Raw genomic sequence first — 23,571 nt, 5'->3', positions numbered from 1 at the left:
CAATTTCTATAGTGGAAAATTTAATTCAACAAAAAAATTCATAACTCAAAAACTAAAAGTCGTAGAGCAATGCGGTTTGTTCCATTGAATTCAGCGGCTCATTTTCTGTATTATACCAACTTTCAACGAGATCTGACATTTTAAAATTTTTTGCTAAAAATTAACATAGGCAATTTCTATAGTGGAAAATTTTCTTCAACAAAAAAATTCATAACTCAAAAACCAAAAGTCGTAGAGCCATGCGGTTTGTTCCATTGAATTCAGCGGCTTATTTTCTGTATTATGCCAACTTTTAACGAGATATAAACTTTTAAAGTTTTTTGCTAAAAATTAAGATAGGCATTTTCTATAGTGGAAAATTTTCTTTAACAAAAAAATTCATAATTCAAAAACTAAAAGTCGTAGAGCAATGCGGTTTGTTCCATTGAATTCAGCGGCTTATTTTCTGTATTATGCTAACTTTTAACGAGATATAAACTTTTAAAGTTTTTTGCTAAAAATTAAGATAGGCATTTTCTATAGTGGAAAATTTTCTTCAACAAAAAAATTCATAACTCAAAAACTAAAAGTCGTAGAGCAATGCGGTTTGTTCCATTGAATTCAGCGGCTCATTTTCTGTATTATACCAACTTTCAACGAGATCTGACATTTTAAAATTTTTTGCTAAAAATTAATATAGGCAATTTTTATAGTGGAAAATTTTATTCAACAAAAAAATTCATAACTCAAAAACTAAAAGTCGTAGAGCAATGCGGTTTGTTCCATTGAATTCAGCGGCTCATTTTCTGTATTATACCAACTTTCAACGAGATCTGACATTTTAAAATTTTTTGCTAAAAATTAATATAGGCAATTTCTATAGTGGAAAATTTAATTCAACAAAAAAATTCATAACTCAAAAACTAAAAGTCGTAGAGCAATGCGGTTTGTTCCATTGAATTCAGCGGCTCATTTTCTGTATTATACCAACTTTCAACGAGATCTGACATTTTAAAATTTTTTGCTAAAAATTAACATAGGCAATTTCTATAGTGGAAAATTTTCTTCAACAAAAAAATTCATAACTCAAAAACCAAAAGTCGTAGAGCCATGCGGTTTGTTCCATTGAATTCAGCGGCTCATTTTCTGTATTATACCAACTTTCAACGAGATCTGACATTTTAAAATTTTTTGCTAAAAATTAACATAGGCAATTTCTATAGTGGAAAATTTTCTTCAACAAAAAAATTCATAACTCAAAAACTAAAAGTCGTAGAGCAATGCGGTTTGTTCCATTGAATTCAGCGGCTCATTTTCTGTATTATACCAACTTTCAACGAGATCTGACATTTTAAAATTTTTTGCTAAAAATTAACATAGGCAATTTCTATAGTGGAAAATTTTCTTCAACAAAAAAATTCATAACTCAAAAACCAAAAGTCGTAGAGCAATGCGGTTTGTTCCATTGAATTCAGCGGCTCATTTTCTGTATTATACCAACTTTCAACGAGATCTGACATTTTAAAATTTTTTGCTAAAAATTAACATAGGCAATTTCTATAGTGGAAAATGTTATTCAACAAAAAAATTCATAACACAAAAACTAAAAGTCGTAGAGCAATGCGGTTTGTTCCATTGAATTCAGCGGCTTATTTTCTGTGTTATGCTAATTTTTAACGAGATATAAACTTTTAAAGTTTTTTGCTAAAAATTAAGATAGGCATTTTCTATAGTGGAAAATTTTCTTCAACAAAAAAATTCATAACTCAAAAACTAAAAGTCGTAGAGCAATGCGGTTTGTTCCATTGAATTCAGCGGCTTATTTTCTGTATTATGCTAACTTTTAACGAGATATAAACTTTTAAAGTTTTTTGCTAAAAATTAAGATAGGCATTTTCTATAGTGGAAAATTTTCTTCAACAAAAAAATTCATAACTCAAAAACTAAAAGTCGTAGAGCAATGCGGTTTGTTCCATTGAATTCAGCGGCTTATTTTCTGTATTATGCTAACTTTTAACGAGATATAAACTTTTAAAGTTTTTTGCTAAAAATTAAGATAGGCATTTTCTATAGTGGAAAATTTTCTTCAACAAAAAAATTCATAACTCAAAAACTAAAAGTCGTAGAGCAATGCGGTTTGTTCCATTGAATTCAGCGGCTCATTTTCTGTATTATACCAACTTTCAACGAGATCTGACATTTTAAAATTTTTTGCTAAAAATTAATATAGGCAATTTTTATAGTGGAAAATTTTATTCAACAAAAAAATTCATAACTCAAAAACTAAAAGTCGTAGAGCAATGCGGTTTGTTCCATTGAATTCAGCGGCTCATTTTCTGTATTATACCAACTTTCAACGAGATCTGACATTTTAAAATTTTTTGCTAAAAATTAATATAGGCAATTTCTATAGTGGAAAATTTAATTCAACAAAAAAATTCATAACTCAAAAACTAAAAGTCGTAGAGCAATGCGGTTTGTTCCATTGAATTCAGCGGCTCATTTTCTGTATTATACCAACTTTCAACGAGATCTGACATTTTAAAATTTTTTGCTAAAAATTAACATAGGCAATTTCTATAGTGGAAAATTTTCTTCAACAAAAAAATTCATAACTCAAAAACCAAAAGTCGTAGAGCCATGCGGTTTGTTCCATTGAATTCAGCGGCTTATTTTCTGTATTATGCCAACTTTTAACGAGATATAAACTTTTAAAGTTTTTTGCTAAAAATTAACATAGGCAATTTCTATAGAGGAAAATTTTCTTCAACAAAAAAATTCATAACTCAAAAACTAAAAGTCGTAGAGCCATGCGGTTTGTTCCATTGAATTCAGCGGCTTATTTTCTGTATTATGCCAACTTTCAACAAGATCTGACATTTTAAAATTTTTTGCTAAAAATTAACATAGGCAATTTCTATAGAGGAAAATTTTCTTCAACAAAAAAATTCATAACTCAAAAACTAAAAGTCGTAGAGCAATGCGGTTTGTTCCATTGAATTCAGCGGCTCATTTTCTGTATTATAACAACTTTCAACGAGATCTGACATTTTAAAATTTTTTGCTAAAAATTAACATAGGCAATTTCTATAGTGGAAAATTTTCTTCAACAAAAAAATTCATAACTCAAAAACCAAAAGTCGTAGAGCCATGCGGTTTGTTCCATTGAATTCAGCGGCTTATTTTCTGTATTATGCCAACTTTTAACGAGATATAAACTTTTAAAGTTTTTTGCTAAAAATTAAGATAGGCATTTTCTATAGTGGAAAATTTTCTTTAACAAAAAAATTCATAATTCAAAAACTAAAAGTCGTAGAGCAATGCGGTTTGTTCCATTGAATTCAGCGGCTCATTTTCTGTATTATAACAACTTTCAACAAGATCTGACATTTTAAAATTTTTTGCTAAAAATTAACATAGGCAATTTCTATAGAGGAAAATTTTCTTCAACAAAAAAATTCATAACTCAAAAACTAAAAGTCGTAGAGCAATGCGGTTTGTTCCATTGAATTCAGCGGCTCATTTTCTGTATTATACCAACTTTCAACAAGATCTGACATTTTAAAATTTTTTGCTAAAAATTAACATAGGCAATTTCTATAGAGGAAAATTTTCTTCAACAAAAAAATTCATAACTCAAAAACTAAAAGTCGTAGAGCAATGCGGTTTGTTCCATTGAATTCAGCGGCTCATTTTCTGTATTATAACAACTTTCAACGAGATCTGACATTTTAAAATTTTTTGCTAAAAATTAATATAGGCAATTTTTATAGTGGAAAATTTTATTCAACAAAAAAATTCATAACTCAAAAACTAAAAGTCGTAGAGCAATGCGGTTTGTTCCATTGAATTCAGCGGCTCATTTTCTGTATTATACCAACTTTCAACGAGATCTGACATTTTAAAATTTTTTGCTAAAAATTAATATAGGCAATTTCTATAGTGGAAAATTTAATTCAACAAAAAAATTCATAACTCAAAAACTAAAAGTCGTAGAGCAATGCGGTTTGTTCCATTGAATTCAGCGGCTCATTTTCTGTATTATACCAACTTTCAACGAGATCTGACATTTTAAAATTTTTTGCTAAAAATTAACATAGGCAATTTCTATAGAGGAAAATTTTCTTCAACAAAAAAATTCATAACTCAAAAACTAAAAGTCGTAGAGCAATGCGGTTTGTTCCATTGAATTCAGCGGCTCATTTTCTGTATTATAACAACTTTCAACAAGATCTGACATTTTAAAATTTTTTGCTAAAAATTAACATAGGCAATTTCTATAGAGGAAAATTTTCTTCAACAAAAAAATTCATAACTCAAAAACTAAAAGTCGTAGAGCAATGCGGTTTGTTCCATTGAATTCAGCGGCTCATTTTCTGTATTATACCAACTTTCAACAAGATCTGACATTTTAAAATTTTTTGCTAAAAATTAACATAGGCAATTTCTATAGAGGAAAATTTTCTTCAACAAAAAAATTCATAACTCAAAAACTAAAAGTCGTAGAGCAATGCGGTTTGTTCCATTGAATTCAGCGGCTCATTTTCTGTATTATAACAACTTTCAACGAGATCTGACATTTTAAAATTTTTTGCTAAAAATTAATATAGGCAATTTTTATAGTGGAAAATTTTATTCAACAAAAAAATTCATAACTCAAAAACTAAAAGTCGTAGAGCAATGCGGTTTGTTCCATTGAATTCAGCGGCTCATTTTCTGTATTATACCAACTTTCAACGAGATCTGACATTTTAAAATTTTTTGCTAAAAATTAATATAGGCAATTTCTATAGTGGAAAATTTAATTCAACAAAAAAATTCATAACTCAAAAACTAAAAGTCGTAGAGCAATGCGGTTTGTTCCATTGAATTCAGCGGCTCATTTTCTGTATTATACCAACTTTCAACGAGATCTGACATTTTAAAATTTTTTGCTAAAAATTAACATAGGCAATTTCTATAGAGGAAAATTTTCTTCAACAAAAAAATTCATAACTCAAAAACTAAAAGTCGTAGAGCAATGCGGTTTGTTCCATTGAATTCAGCGGCTCATTTTCTGTATTATACCAACTTTCAACGAGATCTGACATTTTAAAATTTTTTGCTAAAAATTAATATAGGCAATTTCTATAGTGGAAAATTTAATTCAACAAAAAAATTCATAACTCAAAAACTAAAAGTCGTAGAGCAATGCGGTTTGTTCCATTGAATTCAGCGGCTCATTTTCTGTATTATACCAACTTTCAACGAGATCTGACATTTTAAAATTTTTTGCTAAAAATTAACATAGGCAATTTCTATAGAGGAAAATTTTCTTCAACAAAAAAATTCATAACTCAAAAACTAAAAGTCGTAGAGCAATGCGGTTTGTTCCATTGAATTCAGCGGCTCATTTTCTGTATTATAACAACTTTCAACAAGATCTGACATTTTAAAATTTTTTGCTAAAAATTAACATAGGCAATTTCTATAGAGGAAAATTTTCTTCAACAAAAAAATTCATAACTCAAAAACTAAAAGTCGTAGAGCAATGCGGTTTGTTCCATTGAATTCAGCGGCTCATTTTCTGTATTATACCAACTTTCAACGAGATCTGACATTTTAAAATTTTTTGCTAAAAATTAATATAGGCAATTTCTATAGTGGAAAATTTAATTCAACAAAAAAATTCATAACTCAAAAACTAAAAGTCGTAGAGCAATGCGGTTTGTTCCATTGAATTCAGCGGCTCATTTTCTGTATTATACCAACTTTCAACGAGATCTGACATTTTAAAATTTTTTGCTAAAAATTAACATAGGCAATTTCTATAGTGGAAAATTTTCTTCAACAAAAAAATTCATAACTCAAAAACCAAAAGTCGTAGAGCCATGCGGTTTGTTCCATTGAATTCAGCGGCTTATTTTCTGTATTATGCCAACTTTTAACGAGATATAAACTTTTAAAGTTTTTTGCTAAAAATTAAGATAGGCATTTTCTATAGTGGAAAATTTTCTTTAACAAAAAAATTCATAATTCAAAAACTAAAAGTCGTAGAGCAATGCGGTTTGTTCCATTGAATTCAGCGGCTTATTTTCTGTATTATGCCAACTTTCAACAAGATCTGACATTTTAAAATTTTTTGCTAAAAATTAACATAGGCAATTTCTATAGAGGAAAATTTTCTTCAACAAAAAAATTCATAACTCAAAAACTAAAAGTCGTAGAGCAATGCGGTTTGTTCCATTGAATTCAGCGGCTCATTTTCTGTATTATAACAACTTTCAACAAGATCTGACATTTTAAAATTTCTTGCTAAAAATTAACATAGGCAATTTCTATAAAGGAAAATTTTCTTCAACAAAAAAATTCATAACTCAAAAACTAAAAGTCGTAGAGCAATGCGGTTTGTTCCATTGAATTCAGCGGCTCATTTTCTGTATTATACCAACTTTCAACAAGATCTGACATTTTAAAATTTTTTGCTAAAAATTAACATAGGCAATTTCTATAGAGGAAAATTTTCTTCAACAAAAAAATTCATAACTCAAAAACGAAAAGTCGTAGAGCCATGCGGTTTGTTCCATTGAATTCAGCGGCTTATTTTCTGTATTATGCCAACTTTTAACGAGATATAAACTTTTAAAGTTTTTTGCTAAAAATTAAGATAGGCATTTTCTATAGTGGAAAATTTTCTTTAACAAAAAAAATTCATAACTCAAAAACTAAAAGTCGTAGAGCAATGCGGTTTGTTCCATTGAATTCAGCGGCTCATTTTCTGTATTATAACAACTTTCAACAAGATCTGACATTTTAAAATTTTTTGCTAAAAATTAACATAGGCAATTTCTATAAAGGAAAATTTTCTTCAACAAAAAAATTCATAACTCAAAAACTAAAAGTCGTAGAGCAATGCGGTTTGTTCCATTGAATTCAGCGGCTCATTTTCTGTATTATACCAACTTTCAACAAGATCTGACATTTTAAAATTTTTTGCTAAAAATTAACATAGGCAATTTCTATAGTGGAAAATTTTCTTCAACAAAAAAATTCATAACTCAAAAACTAAAAGTCGTAGAGCCATGCGTTTTGTTCCATTGAATTCAGCGGCTCATTTTCTGTATTATAGCAACATACGACCGTGTTATCTCTCAAGCAACGCGGGTCACATTTTTGCAGTTTGCCTAAAATCTTTTTTGGGCGAATAACTGCGAAAGTTTTATCATGGCCCTATAAATTCACCGTGCCATTCGTCACAAGTAGGCTTAACCTTTCCGAACTCGACTGTTAAAATATGTATTCCTCTTCTGGGAAACTTCATCTATCTAACAAGCGCTTGCATAAAACCAATTTCGGCTCACACTTTAAATCAATTTTACGTTCCATAAAATCAGCACCGAGTCTCTTGCGGTTTACCCTCGAATTCATCTCGTACAAGTAACTCTTTTTATCGCCCCCCACTCACCGTATTCGTGAGGACAATCTTCCCATCCCTCATCCTGACAACGATGCAATTTTCATTTTTCACTTGCACCAGCTCGGGACTAACTTCCTCGACTTGATCCATGAAGACCATTTCCGGTTTCGCCGAATCCGGGTGCAGTTCCAACCTGTTGGGGTACAGCTTTGCATACCTCATCTGCCAGCTGGACATCCACGGCCCGCCTAATTTCTTAATATAGCCGTGCAAAATGCAGTCCGATTCTTTTTCGTCCAGGTCGAAGAGTTTCTTCTGTTTGGCTTTTTTCTTGTTTTCGGCTCGGTCGGCCTCGTAGTTGATCGTGTCGAAGACGGTTTCGGCGACTTCGTTTTGCCACCGCTCGGAAATCACCAAGGGGAAGTTTTTGTAGAGTTCCTGGTCGGCGTCCGTGAGCTTGATCCCCTTGGTGTCCTCCTCGTCGAAGGAGCCGATGTCGAAGGCGTCCGCCGCGTTCACCTCGCCCCTTGGGGGAATTAAAGGAGGGGTGTACTTCTGGAGGTAGACCTGCTGCCAGTCGATGCCGGCGAAAAAGGGGTGCTCCTTGACCTCGTCGGCCCTAAACAAGCCAATTAGGCGATTTGACGCGAGTTAAGACAGTGGCGTACCCGTTGCCTTTGCAACCCAGTCTTTTGTCGACGTCTCGCTGGAGTAAACCCTCGAGGAGCGACTTCAATTCTTTGCTAAACGAATCGGGAAGTTCGACGTTCTATAATGATAATAATAAAAACGTAACATTTTTTTTAATAACGATAACTGACCATTGTTAGCGTCATCCTGTCGATTTCGTGCTTGTCTTTGGTTTTGTGTTGGCGGAACGGCGAATGTCCTTTCAATAATTTGTACAACATACATCCGAAACTGAACCAGTCGGCACTGGAATCGTACGCTGTGCCTTTTGAGAGCACTTCCGGTGCCATGTAACCGTGAGTTCCTCTGTACACAGCACACTGTCAATTGAAATAAAATGCGCATTTCGATAACTTACACACTGGCGTGGGGTTTCTTTTTTGAAAAATCACAGGCTAGACCTAAATCAGATATCCGAACATGGCCATGTTCGTCTAATAGAATATTTGCAGGTTTTAAATCTCTATATACAATATACCTCCTATGCATATGTTCCAAACCTGGAAAGAAACCACACTTTGTAGTTTTTTGGCCAAAACTTGCAAAGCATTAAAAAAAATCAAGCTTTGTCACAATCAAATAAATTTTCTATTAATCTCTTCCGAGAACAAAAAATTAAACATTTCTTTTGTTGCACTTTTTTCCGTAAAAATGCCTACATTAGATGCAATTTTCTCCAGTAAAAAAAGTAAATCTTTACAGCGTAAACGCAAAAAACTGGAAAGAAATCACAGCTTGTACTTTATTGCTCAAAACTTACAAAGCATTTGAAAAAAAATATTTTCGGGTTATAACGTTATTAATAACAATTACGAAAATACAAGCTCAAAGTGCGAGGGCTGACCTTAGGTAACGAGCGTATGCGAGTTGCTCACCTAGACAACCGAGAACTAGCATAGCTAAGTGTTATTCATTTTTTTTTGGAATATTTGAATTTAAAACACGTTGCTATGGGAAGCGTGTTTTAAAATAGTGTTTATAATCTGGGATTCAGATATTAAAAAGAAGGCTTAAAATGTTACCAACAAAAAAAGTTAATTAAAACATGCCTCATCCAATTAATTTTAAAAATAATTGGTTTTGGCAAAAAAATAAATACTATGATGTTTGTTGACCTTTTTTCCATAAAATCGCCTACATTATTAGATGCAATTTTCTCCAGGAAAATAACTGAAAAATTAATATTTTCTATAAAAATAATATGTAGGAAATGTTCTACGCTGTTCTAATAGCGTGAAAAGAAATCTTTACAGTGTGAATAAAAAACTAGAAAAAATCACACTTTGTACTTTATTGCTCAAAACTTTCAAAGCATTTGGAAAAAATATTTTCGAGCAATAGCCTCTTCTCTCCATCAAATAAATTTTCGGTTAAAGTTCTTTAAAACATGAGCTCTTCCGATGAATTTGCAAAATAATAACTATTCTGGTAAAAAAATTTGAGATTTTTTCCATAAAATCGCTTATATTAGATGCAATTTTCTCCAGTAAAATAACTATATTCTATAAAAATCATTTTCCGTTAACAGTTATTAATAACACAATTGCGAAAACACAAGCTCAAAGTTCGAGGGCTGACGTTAGGCAACGAGCGTATGCGAGTTACATAACTAGACTCCCGAGAACTAGAATAACTAAATGTTATTCAATTTTTTTTTTATTAGAACATTTGCTATGGAAAGCGTGTTTTAAAATAGAGAAAAAAACACATATTATTAAAAAAAGGCTTAAAATGTTACCAACAAAAAAAAGTTAATTAAAACAAGAGCTCATTCGATTAATTCTGAAAATAATGACTGTTCTGGCAAAAAATTAAATATTATGATGTTTGTTGACCTTTTTTCCATAAAATCGCCTACATTATTAGATGCAATTTTCTCCAGGAAAATAACTGAAAAATTAATATTTTCTATAAAAATAATATGTAGGAAATGTTCTACGCTGTTCTAATAGCGTGAAAAGAAATCTTTACAGTGTGAATGAAAAACTAGAAAAAATCACACTTTGTACTTTATTGCTCAAAACTTTCAAAGCATTTGGAAAAAATATTTTCGAGCAATAGCCTCTTCTCTCCATCAAATAAATTTTCGGTTAAAGTTCTTTAAAACATGAGCTCTTCCAATGAATTTGCAAAATAATAACTATTCTGGTAAAAAAATTTGAGATTTTTTCCATAAAATCGCTTACATTAGATGCAATTTTCTCCAGTAAAATAACTATATTCTATAAAAAACATTTTCCGTTAATAGTTATTAATAACACAATTGCGAAAACACAAGCTCAAAGTTCGAGGGCTGACGTTAGGCAACGAGCGTATGCGAGTTACATAACTAGACACCCGAGAACTAGAATAACTAAATGTTATTCAATTTTTTTTTATTAGAACATTTGCTACGGAAAGCGTGTTTTAAAATAGAGAAAAAAACAGATATTAATAAAAAGAAGGCTTAAAATGTTACCAACAAAAAAAAGTTAATTAAAACAAGAGCTCATCCGATTAGTTTTGAAAATAATGACTGTTCTGGCAAAAAATTAAATATTATGATGTTTGTTGACCTTTTTTCCATAAAATCGCCTACATTATTAGATGCAATTTTCTCCAGGAAAATAACTGAAAAATTAATATTTTCAATAAAAATAATATGTAGGAAATGTTCTAAGCTGTTCTAATAGCGTGAAAAGAAATCTTTACAGTGTGAATAAAAACTAGAAAAAATCACACCTTGTACTTTATTGCTCAAAACTTTCAAAGCATTTGGAAAAAATATTTTCGAGCAATAGCCTATTCTCTCAATCAAATAAATTTTCGGTTAAAGTTCTTTAAAACATGAGCTCTTCCGATGAATTTGCAAAATAATAACTATTCTGGTAAAAAAATTTGAGATTTTTTCCATAAAATCGCTTATATTAGATGCAATTTTCTCCAGTAAAATAACTATATTCTATAAAAATCATTTTCCGTTAACAGTTATTAATAACACAATTGCGAAAACACAAGCTCAAAGTTCGAGGGCTGACGTTAGGCAACGAGCGTATGCGAGTTACATAACTAGACTCCCGAGAACTAGAATAACTAAATGTTATTCAATTTTTTTTTTATTAGAACATTTGCTATGGAAAGCGTGTTTTAAAATAGAGAAAAAAACAGATATTATTAAAAAAAAGGCTTAAAATGTTACCAACAAAAAAAAGTTAATTAAAACAAGAGCTCATTCGATTAATTCTGAAAATAATGACTGTTCTGGCAAAAAATTAAATATTATGATGTTTGTTGACCTTTTTTCCATAAAATCGCCTACATTATTAGATGCAATTTTCTCCAGGAAAATAACTGAAAAATTAATATTTTCTATAAAAATAATATGTAGGAAATGTTCTACGCTGTTCTAATAGCGTGAAAAGAAATCTTTACAGTGTGAATGAAAAACTAGAAAAAATCACACTTTGTACTTTATTGCTCAAAACTTTCAAAGCATTTGGAAAAAATATTTTCGAGCAATAGCCTCTTCTCTCCATCAAATAAATTTTCGGTTAAAGTTCTTTAAAACATGAGCTCTTCCGATGAATTTGCAAAATAATAACTATTCTGGTAAAAAAATTTGAGATTTTTTCCATAAAATCGCTTATATTAGATGCAATTTTCTCCAGTAAAATAACTATATTCTATAAAAATCATTTTCCGTTAACAGTTATTAATAACACAATTGCGAAAACACAAGCTCAAAGTTCGAGGGCTGACGTTAGGCAACGAGCGTATGCGAGTTACATAACTAGACTCCCGAGAACTAGAATAACTAAATGTTATTCAATTTTTTTTTTTATTAGAACATTTGCTATGGAAAGCGTGTTTTAAAATAGAGAAAAAAACAGATATTATTAAAAAAAAGGCTTAAAATGTTACCAACAAAAAAAAGTTAATTAAAACAAGAGCTCATTCGATTAATTCTGAAAATAATGACTGTTCTGGCAAAAAATTAAATATTATGATGTTTGTTGACCTTTTTTCCATAAAATCGCCTACATTATTAGATGCAATTTTCTCCAGGAAAATAACTGAAAAATTAATATTTTCTATAAAAATAATATGTAGGAAATGTTCTACGCTGTTCTAATAGCGTGAAAAGAAATCTTTACAGTGTGAATGAAAAACTAGAAAAAATCACACTTTGTACTTTATTGCTCAAAACTTTCAAAGCATTTGGAAAAAATATTTTCGAGCAATAGCCTCTTCTCTCCATCAAATAAATTTTCGGTTAAAGTTCTTTAAAACATGAGCTCTTCCAATGAATTTGCAAAATAATAACTATTCTGGTAAAAAAATTTGAGATTTTTTCCATAAAATCGCTTACATTAGATGCAATTTTCTCCAGTAAAATAACTATATTCTATAAAAAACATTTTCCGTTAATAGTTATTAATAACACAATTGCGAAAACACAAGCTCAAAGTTCGAGGGCTGACGTTAGGCAACGAGCGTATGCGAGTTACATAACTAGACACCCGAGAACTAGAATAACTAAATGTTATTCAATTTTTTTTTATTAGAACATTTGCTACGGAAAGCGTGTTTTAAAATAGAGAAAAAAACAGATATTAATAAAAAGAAGGCTTAAAATGTTACCAACAAAAAAAAGTTAATTAAAACAAGAGCTCATCCGATTAGTTTTGAAAATAATGACTGTTCTGGCAAAAAATTAAATATTATGATGTTTGTTGACCTTTTTTCCATAAAATCGCCTACATTATTAGATGCAATTTTCTCCAGGAAAATAACTGAAAAATTAATATTTTCAATAAAAATAATATGTAGGAAATGTTCTAAGCTGTTCTAATAGCGTGAAAAGAAATCTTTACAGTGTGAATAAAAACTAGAAAAAATCACACCTTGTACTTTATTGCTCAAAACTTTCAAAGCATTTGGAAAAAATATTTTCGAGCAATAGCCTATTCTCTCAATCAAATAAATTTTCGGTTAAAGTTCTTTAAAACATGAGCTCTTCCGATGAATTTGCAAAATAATAACTATTCTGGTAAAAAAATTTGAGATTTTTTCCATAAAATAGCTTACATTAGATGCAATTTTCTCCAGTAAAATAACTATATTCTATAAAAAACATTTTCCGTTAATAGTTATTAATAACACAATTGCGAAAACACAAGCTCAAAGTTCGAGGGCTGACGTTAGGCAACGAGCGTATGCGAGTTACATAACTAGACACCCGAGAACTTATTCAATTTTTTTATTAGAACATTTGAATTTAAATCACGTTGCTATGGGTAGCGTGTTTTAAAATAGTGAAGAAAACACGTTGCTATCGGGAACGTGTTTTAAAATAGTGTTTATAATCTAGGATTCAGATATTATTAAAAAGAAGGCTTAAAATGTTACCAACAAAAAAAGTTAAGTAAAACATGAGCTCATCCGATTAATTTTAAAAATAATGACTGTTCTGGCAAAAAATTAAATATTATGATGTTTGTTGACCTTTTTTCCATAAAATCGCCTACATTATTAGATGCAATTTTCTCCAGGAAAATAACTGTAAAATCAATATTTTCTATAAAAATAATATGTAGGAAATGTTCTACGCTGTTCCAATAGCGTGAAAAGAAATCTTTACAGTGTGAATAAAAAACTAGAAAAAATCACACCTTGTACTTTATTGCTCAAAACTTTCAAAGCGTTTGAAAAAAATATTCTGAAGCTAATGACCTCCTCTCTTAACCAAATAAATTTTCCATTAAAGTTATCTAAAACATGAGCTTAAAAAAGCAAAAAAAAAAACAAAATCGTAAAAATATTGTCCAAATTATTCCAAATGCGTCTGATAGTTTTTCATTTATTTATTTTCCCTTCAGAAAATATTTTGAAACAGCAAATTTTACAATGGGACTTTGAAAAAAGTCAATATTTCGATTAGAGGTGGCATTAAGGTACACAGTTTTCTACTCTCAATTATTCTTAATTTTCTATTATTTTATAGTTTAACTAATTCAAAACATTAGAACTTGATCTTATTACATTTAAATTCTACATAAAAAATGCCCTGTTATAACTTAATCTCAAGTGTGTATCTTTTATAAAAATTATATCGGTGATGAAATCTTCCCAAAAATTATTTTCTCCTAGTGCCTCTCTAAAGTGCACCTCGTGTAAATTTTAAGGAATATAACAAAAATAAATGATTCATAAAAATCTCTTTATTTGCACCTTTAATTAATATAATCAATTAATTTTATTAACCAGTTAATTTTATTCAGTTTGTCACTTGGTGTTATCGCGAACGCTCGTCTCATTTTATTAAATAAAATAAAAGTAAACCTTTCAACATGAAATATAATGGATCCCCGGGTAGAAATTTTCGATCAAACTTTTAATTTTTATGAATAATCTTGTCAAATAAAGGATATCTGTTTCTTGAGAAGATCAAAGAAGTTTTCTCTATTAGATTAACAACGAAGGTGAAAATACTTGTGATAAAAATCACCCACTGCATTAATAATAGTACAGAGACAAGTTTGTTTCTGGAAAGGGCTTCCGAACGTTTTGATAAAATTTAACAGTCATGTCAGTTGTTGGTCTCGAGCGCTCAAGTTTAGCGTGTGTTTAAGACAGGCCTAAAAATGTGTGACAAAGCCGTATCTTTTTTCTTAAAAAGGAAACATCGATGACGTGCTGCATTTTTCATGAGGTGAAAACTTACCTAATATCACTTCGGCCGCGTAGAATTTCATTTCAGACTCGTTGAAGACGCCGTGTTGGCTCAAATGATAATGCAAATCGCCGCCATTCATTAAATCTAATATGAAACAGAGCTTATCGGGCGTGTGAAACGCATACGTCATACAAACTATAAACGGACAATCCTGTCCTGTGCTTACAAGGGACAACATAATGCGTTCGTTTAACGCCAAAGTCTCCCCTTGTTTCATTTTGATCCTTTTCTTGTCTAGACATTTCATCGCGTACATTTTGCCCGTGTCGGCCTTCCGACAACCGTAAACCTCCCCGAAGCCGCCCCTGCCTATTATCCTGTGCACGCTGAAGTCGTTCATAGTCAGCTGCAAAAATAATACAAATTACGCCTCATCCGTGTATTTATTTAGGAGCGAAAACGACTCTAATGGAAAGCTTTCGAGGCTAATTCAAACTTTGTTTTTTCAAATTGCCGGAGAGATAAATTGCGACATTTATTACCGTGCAGTTCTTTAAACACAGCTATCATAACTCATGTCATATGCGTTCGTACATACATCCAGATCGGCCGAACTCGCCCTAAAAAGAATATTACGCGCATTTACGAGCTTTATTTATGACTCGGGGAAAACAACATGCAAGAATCCCGCTATTTGAATAATAACAAGAAGGCCGCCGACACACTAGTTTCAAACTCACTCAATATGAAAACAATTTAGAACGGATTATTCTATTAATAACAAGCTTTGCCAAGCTAATAATCCAACATTTCGCAAATCCCTCAAAGTTGCAATAAGTTCTCCAATCAATACAATCTGCGCCAGACATTAAACGACATTGATTTCGCATTGCCTATTGTGGCAACAAACCATTTTTGTTGCCAACTCGGCTATTGTTAAACTTAATTAACCGAAACTTTGCGCAAAAAACGGGACAAATAACCGAAAGTTGGGAATCCAGTCACGTGAGCGTGCAAATGTCGATAAATAAAGTCGAGAGTCACTTTTCTGCATAATGAAGCGATTTCCACTTTGTAGATCAATTTCGTGAGTGGCAAAAATGATTGTAACAGTTTTTTCGATGCGGAAAGAATACTGATAGCCGGATTATCCTTAATATCCAAGTGATCAATACAAGGGGAGCTGTTTGAATTTTTATTAGAGATAGAGACGACACAAATGGAAACCCTGTAGGTACTTCCACTAATATCCCGAATCTCATCAATTGCCCATTGTTTGTAATGTTTTTCTAACGATAACGCGAACGTACTTATCGTTTTCCTGGTATGGTAAATATTCATGCGAATTGATTTTTTATTTAAGTGTCTGCTTTGCATGCCAGAGTAATTCCAGCGCGTTAATTACTTAACTGCCGCAGACGAATAAAAAATTGACCTAAACCAGAATATTCATGCTGCGAATTGTGTGACCAAATAAATAAAACAAACATAGCCGCTATCGACCCTTGTTGAAGGACGTATTTTGTCCCTAAATGGCCGAAAGCCCTATCTTCCTCGACACTGTCTTAGCCAACCCCAATAACGCCCTAATGAATAAAAACGAGCGCCGCTATGAAAAAGTGGCTTAAAGGGCCAGTTAACGTCGACTCGGTGAAATAATGGGCACGTACTCGAAACGTTGTCGTTTGCCGTTTTCATTTCGTAAAATATCACCGTTGCGATAATGAGTTTTTGCAGTGACTTATTGAGGTAACACACGAATTGCGACGATTCAAAACCACCACCACCACGATAACGCTGGAAATTTGTCACGTGGACGTGACACACTGTGGCGGAAATCGCTTTCAGAAATAATTATGCAAGAAAATTGACTCTCTTCGTGTTTTTAGAGTGGACATGTGTAGTCGTCATGGAGATATATACGGACTTCATGTCGATAAATTCACACTGACATTTGTAACATTTTAATGTTGGCAAAATTGGGATTTGATGTTTGCCGAGCCTTCTGCGATTTATTGCCACGTATATTTTCACGGGACTAAATGACATTTAAACACGGTAATAGCCGCTAAAATATTGGACCCATTTTTAAAACTGGCAACACTGTTTGTCAGCTTTTCCCAGTAATTTTGAACTGCAGATTTAGGCGCATTCCATCCACCAAAGTTGGCCCGGCAAGCACACAGACGCAGATCTAACGTTTTTAAATTGTTATTTGGTTGTATGGTTACGTTTTCTTGTTACGTTTATGTCACATAGTTTAACAACCATCTTTATTCTTTTTATCAATTTTTAACGTCAAAAGTACGTCTTAACTTGAGTTGCATTTACGTAAAAAACGTGAGAGAACTTTTACGTTATTATTAATCGTATTTACTAACGTTTATTTTAAACGTATAATTAACGTTTCAACTTAAGTTGTAAGTTTAACTTAAGTTGTATTTACGTAAAAAACGTAAGTGAATTTTAACGTTATTATTAATCGTATTTAGTAACGTATATTTTAAACGTATAATTAATGTTTGAAAAAAACTGAATTTAACTAGTATAATAATAACTAATTATGCATCTGTTTTTGATAATCATTATAAAATATAGAAACTGAAAAAAATAAAATTAAAAAAAAAACAGCAAAAAAATCAGTTAAAACAGCTTTTTTTAAAATAGTATCGACTTTTAGGAAAATGAAAATAGGAAAATGTGGAGTGAGAATAGCAAGTTATTTAAAATAAAATAATTTTGCAACCAAATTAGCGTTTCTTTTTTGACGTTATTTTGGCGTTAGTGTGCTTCCTGGGTGTAGATTTGCACGTATCGGCGAGATCGATTTTGCGACTTGAAGAATTCGAAAAAATAATTAAAAAAACACAACCATCAATCCTCAAACTTTTTGGAAACTTTGGTGGAACGGAAGTTAACGCTAAAAACTCATTTACTTTGGTTTGAAACGCAACACTTGCAACTTTTCCATCATGCCAGCAATTAATTTTAATACGTTTTTAATTTCTGATAAAAATGACAATAAAAATTTATGAGCAAACTTTCAAGAACAATAACTTTTAATTTCACGTGTTTAATCAAGAGATAATCAATCTTGAGCTAAAGCGGTCGTTTAATTATCAGATTACGAAAGGATCTAACAAATTTTGCAACAACACAACCGATAACAATTATTCTCTTTGTCAGAGTAATTTAATAATAAATAATCCTATTTGCTCGTTTGGAAGTTCCAAATAATGATATGAAAGCACACAATCTACCTAATTAGGCATGATGAACGAGGATTGATTTTATTAATTATTAAAATTACGTTTTTTGTAATGTGAATAAAATGATAATTTCTAGGAAGCGGCAAATTGTATATTTATGTGTTTCCAGTAATTTCCAACACGCACATTTTTACCATAATTTAAGCGGCGCAAAAAATTCAAATTGTTGTGTCATCAATTCATTACACGTCAATGAAACGAAAGGTTAAATTAATTAAACAAAAATTCCAGAGCAATAATGCGTTATTGTCTGCATTTGACACATCCAGATTGCATAAACAATTTGCGGGGTTTATACTCACTTGTATGTTCAGTTCCAAATTTTTCCATTGGCAAAACCTCGTATATTTTTCGCTGAAAAAGAAAAGGCGTTTTTATTGTGTCGATTTTACAAAATAAATACAAAGAACCGTTCGATATCCCGTGGCATCTCCAGCTAAATCTAATTGCAAATAGTAATTGAGGATTTTAATAGTGAAAGAGCTCAGAAACCGGTAAAATCGAACGGGGGGAAATAAAATGAAATAAATAAAAATAAATTTAACGTTACCTATCTCACCTTTCTAAAAATTTCTTGAACGGTTCGTCCCTTAAATGGTTATAAATTTCTTCTATGTAAGGCTGCAAAAGAATAAGAAATGAGGAAGTGTATTTGTAACGACTTTGCAAATGTATGTAAGCGGACGCGAGCTGAATTTTAATGAACAAGAGTAAGTCATATTTGGAGCAGCAGTGGCGTGCGAGTAATGGAAAAACTTTTAATTAGAATCCACTCTGCGCAAAAATGGGGAGAAATTAATCCGCGACTAGCCGCTCACCTCAAACAGTGTGACGGGAACGTCGTTCTTCATTAGGTGCTTCTGGACGTGCTGGAGGCACTCCTTGGAGTAGTCCTGCAACGAAAAACCCAAATTATTCGCACAACTCGCGACGCTTCCCAGCAAATCGATATTTGAACACCCTTAAGAAAAGGTCGCTTACGTGAGACCGCGCCAGGAGCTCCTTCATGATGAAGTTGTCGTAGATGTCGCGCGCTTGCTTCATCCTCTCCTCGGCACTTTCTAGCTTTTCGTACGATTTTATCTGCAAACAAGCACACGAATCACAATCACGTTGACGTAATCGGATCAAGTGCACCGCAAGACATACACAAGTTTCGGGTGCGAGGCTCCAAACTCGCAAATGAGTTTATCATTTGAAATAAGAGGACTTGCACGGAACGTTAGACGCAAGGGCTGGGGGATTTTAGATTGAGCCGAATTTGCATCCGACTTCCGCCCCCAAAAAGCCATTCTTTTTCATGCAGAATTGGGGGAGTCGATACAAAAAAAGCGATTCCTTTACAAAATTAAATCATTTCTGGACTGAAACTCCCTTGCCTCGGCCCTATCTTATCTAATCTCGTCTGAAGCCTTGTTCACACTGCGAAACGGCGCCCCATCCAATTTACTCCACTTTGCATTTTGCGCTCTAAACCTTGACCCGGAAATCTCGTCAGCGATTTTCCTCCGTGCATCGAAACCCCCATCCAAATGAGAGGAGAAAAAAGCGATTTTCCGCGACCTCACATACTTTCGCGGACTTTCCCAACGATTTTCCCCCGACCAATCTGTGACAGGTTTAATCGAGCCGTACACAGATGACGCGACGCTTCGAGACAATCGAATTATCGAAAAGACGCCAAAGAATGGGGAAAATTTCAGCGCCGCGGCTCGGGGAAATTCTGACAGTTTTCCATTTTTCCGACAATTTAATCCTTCCATTTTGCTCGCGGAGTAATAATTCCGCTCGTTTGCCCATAGTTAACACTTATTCGACCCAATTTTTTGCCCCAACAAAACAAAAATCGCCTCATTTTTACATAACTTTAATACAAAATTAACGAACTTGCTCTGTTACGATTTTCCGAGCGGAAAATGACCTTCATGCAGCGGAAAAGTTGAATGTAAATAGACAATAGCCGCCAACAAATAAAAACTTCACCTCGCTCGAGAAAATTTGTATTTGCGCAAAGAAAATTCCCCTTTATATCCGAACATTAAAAATCGCAGTCAATGCATATTTATATCAATTTTTACGTTCGAAATATCGGTAACAGTTTCACGAGCGAGTGAACAAGCTGTTGGTGCATTTCTAACAGTACAATAAAACGTAATCGCAATTTTAAAACCACCGAGCAAAAAGTGACCCGGCGCATCCACCAAAAAGCGTTCTTTCAAATTCAAATAAATCAACTTACTCAATTCATAAAATAATTAATTGGCTTATCAGGGGCCGGAAAAATCTAATTAGAAAATCGGATAATTTGCGGTTTTTCCGTCCGGAGCGTAATTGCGCCTTAAGTGTCAAAGTTCTCCGATGAAGCGCATGTGTACTTCCCCGAAACTAGATTAAATTTGCATCCGCCGGCTGCGAATCGAATCGAAGCCGGTGCGCAATAACTGCGAAAAAAGCCCAATTTGTGGTCGCGTTAAACCCGATGATTTCTTGCATGAGTAAGACATAAAACATTGTTTGGAAGTCAATAAAGCGGCAACATGTGCACCTGGTAGGTAACCGCCAATCATAAATTTAATAATACCCTCTTTGTTTATATCTGAATGTTTAATTTACGGCGAGTTTATAGGAGGAGGTAAGAGCTTTATTACCACTTTCCTCCGAGATTAAGTACACCGGTTATAGCTTTATGGTCGGTGTTGGGTCCACGACGAAATTAGACGTGCAACAATAAAAAACTCCAGCGAAATTTGATGTTTTTTGGTAATTGGTAACCAATTGACCGGCACAAGTACCAAAAATATTTTTGTCATTTGTCTCAAAATTTATTCATTCGGCCATAAAACAGAAATGCTCGTTTTTATAACTGTGCGTGGTTGTGTAAGAACAAAACAGTTTATTTTTACTCGTCATAAATATACGCAACACAGGTAATTACATGCGAGCCTTTTCCGAAATAACACACTCAAAGATATTAAAAAATTTCCGCGGCCGTTAGGGATTGCAGAAGACAGCTCGAGGACAACAGCACGCGTTAATATTATCGTCGATAAAACCCAGAAGTGATCGGGTTTGAGGGCCGATTGTCTATTCTTAAGAATTAGCCCCAGAGGGTCGATCGAAAGCAACGATTTAATGCCATTGCTCGATCCAATTACGATAACGAAACGGTTTTGTACGAAAACGCCCCGTCTGTCGTGCTTAGGTCAAGACAACGCTTGCAAAAATCTGCAATTTTTTGACTTTATCGCAGTTTAAATCAATTTTGCCCTCTTTAAAGCAAATAAAACAGAGGGAACTACGGTGACACATCACGCAAGATCATGAGATAGACAGCTTTAATAGCAAACATTTAAATTTTTGCGGTCACAAATTCCAGAAACTATGACTCGGTTTAAAGCACGTGGTTTAAAAAAATAATAAGGAATATATTTCCGCAGCCCTGGCACAGAATCTGTGTAATTTTACGTATGCCATGTAATTATCCCAGCCCCTCACAGGCATTAAGGCTAGATTTTAGATATCTGTAACCCGTCGCACCCTCGACCCGAATGTTCCCTGATAATGACACGTAATATAGCCGAAACGACTTTAAGTGATTTTTTAAGATGATGCAAACCGGCAAAAATTGCGCCCCATATATCTTGCAGCTGCCGGAATTGTCCAATTCCACAGCGTCTTATGATAATACAAAGCCTCCTTAATCCTTGTTACTGCCAACACCGGACTAATCCGGAGTCGTACACCAGGCCATGTTCTAAAATATGAACTTCCCATTAAAAACATAATACAGGAATCTCCGTACGAGAAAAATAAGAGGCGAGCGCGTTAATAGGAACTGAAATATTTAGTAGTTTTTAACGGCGCACAAACGCACAGGTCAACGTTTTAATTCCGGAATCGTTTAATAATAGACGGTACGGTTTGCACCACCCTATACATCCGGTTAATAATTCAAGAGGCGGCGGTTTCGTGCCCCCACCACGACATTTCGGTTCAACGAACAAGAATAATTAAAGGAGAAAAATCTCCGTAACGATATGTAAACAAGACGCTAAAGTTGGAGTTTAAACAAACGCACAAAATTAGGAATGAGGTGTTTCGTCTGCAGCGAGACAATCAAAGAAACACGTTATATTGCTTTTTAGGGCAAAAAATGAACGTGTAACCACCCAGCAAACTTGAAACCGTCCGGAAGGACGGTGAACGACTCAATTTGCGATAATGCGATAACAAATATTTACCAAAAAAGCAACGTCGCTGTGTGCACTTTCATTTAGCGGAATAACTCGAATAATACCAATGGTTACAAATAATTCGAAAGCATCAATGGTTCAAAACCCCTCGTCTTGATCCGCCAGCATCTGGCAGATTTCCATGCCGCCGCACGTGTTCGGGTTTCTCTCCTCCAACTTCTGATTACGTTTCGATGTAGTGCCGGTTAAATTCTCGTGACGTTTTTCCGGAGAAACTCCGGAGAGTTGTGCCCTAAATGGCGTATTAATGTCATATTTGATCAGAGCACTTGCCGCTTCCCGTGCACGTAATTCCAGCAACTAACTTGCCAATCGGCACACACACCTACCCGGATTCTCCCGCTCTAATCCGGGCGCCCCAACTTTGCATTCACAAAAGCAAATAAAATATTCCCGAGCGTGGGATTTTTGGCGCAACGAAAGACAGCAAAATTAATCGTGCGAATTGAGAGAGTAACAGACGAAAAACATGATTTCATTTAATAAATTCGCAATTGAATCGCGGTTTGTTTGTAAACACTTTGGTTCTATTTGTAACTTGAACTGAATTGCAACTAGTTCCTTCGCTGCTATTTTAGATCGAGTATTTTTGAGTTTTGACTAATCTTAATGTAAAGGTCGCGCTTTTATTGCGCGAATTCCGGCCTCCGAAGTTAAAATTTCCAAAACATTTTCCAAACGTGTCCACACAAGCACACACCCAGCGCCGATTGGAACGTATTTACATAAATACGAAATGTTTGTTGTTCACTTCCTATTAAACGCGCAAATATTGACAATTGAGGCAAACAGTACGCTATTGACATTTTAAATAAATTTTTTTCACACGCTCGGGATTACAGCATGACTACTACAGGGTGCTTCAGGGAGCTTTAAAATTGTGTATACGATGCAAATCGACCATTTTGAGTTCAAATGAATTATTTTCAAAATGGTTCAGCTTCCGGAACATCAAAAATTTGGCGAAAAGTTTGAAATTTTAAATAGTAACCACACAATTTTATTGCACATCTCAATTTACCTTTAAAAGCTGAGTAAAATTTACCCAAAGTGTTGGTACTTATTTGTCATAGTCTCTGACATGTGTCAATTTTTTTGTTAAAATTTTCATTTGCAAGGACTTATCTAAGATGTCACAGGCCTTGAACTCTTTGCGATAAGTAAATATTTTTTTTGCATTCGATAACAGAAGGTTCGAAGAGTTTTCTAGAATTTTCAGAATTGTCAACTGTCACAATCCAAGGCTAGTATGATTTTTTCAAAATGGTTATCAAAAAACTGCTATAACTCAGTTTTTTCAAATAAAACGACCCCATTTTCTTAACGGCA

General features: G+C 33.2%; 1 protein-coding gene across 1 annotated transcript in view; it reads right to left on the bottom strand.

The window, feature by feature from the left end:
* LOC654946 (G protein-coupled receptor kinase 1) overlaps window positions 1–23,571 on the bottom strand; it is a 62,297-nt gene that overhangs the window by 12,759 nt on the left and 25,967 nt on the right. Inside the window, exons 4-12 of the mRNA XM_015982659.2 lie at window positions 18,971–19,072; window positions 18,808–18,882; window positions 18,549–18,610; window positions 18,292–18,343; window positions 14,769–15,126; window positions 8,424–8,565; window positions 8,197–8,371; window positions 8,044–8,144; window positions 7,424–7,994 (exon numbers count right to left, since the gene is read on the bottom strand). Coding sequence (XP_015838145.1) covers window positions 7,424–7,994; window positions 8,044–8,144; window positions 8,197–8,371; window positions 8,424–8,565; window positions 14,769–15,126; window positions 18,292–18,343; window positions 18,549–18,610; window positions 18,808–18,882; window positions 18,971–19,072 — 1,638 coding nt within the window. The remainder of the gene's footprint in view (window positions 1–7,423; window positions 7,995–8,043; window positions 8,145–8,196; window positions 8,372–8,423; window positions 8,566–14,768; window positions 15,127–18,291; window positions 18,344–18,548; window positions 18,611–18,807; window positions 18,883–18,970; window positions 19,073–23,571) is intronic.

Source organism: Tribolium castaneum, chromosome 6, assembly GCF_031307605.1.
Source record: "Tribolium castaneum strain GA2 chromosome 6, icTriCast1.1, whole genome shotgun sequence".
In the NCBI taxonomy this organism is placed as follows: Eukaryota; Metazoa; Arthropoda; class Insecta; order Coleoptera; family Tenebrionidae; genus Tribolium; species Tribolium castaneum.
Note: the sequence above shows the minus strand (reverse complement) of the source record. Positions and strands in the feature narration are given on the sequence as shown.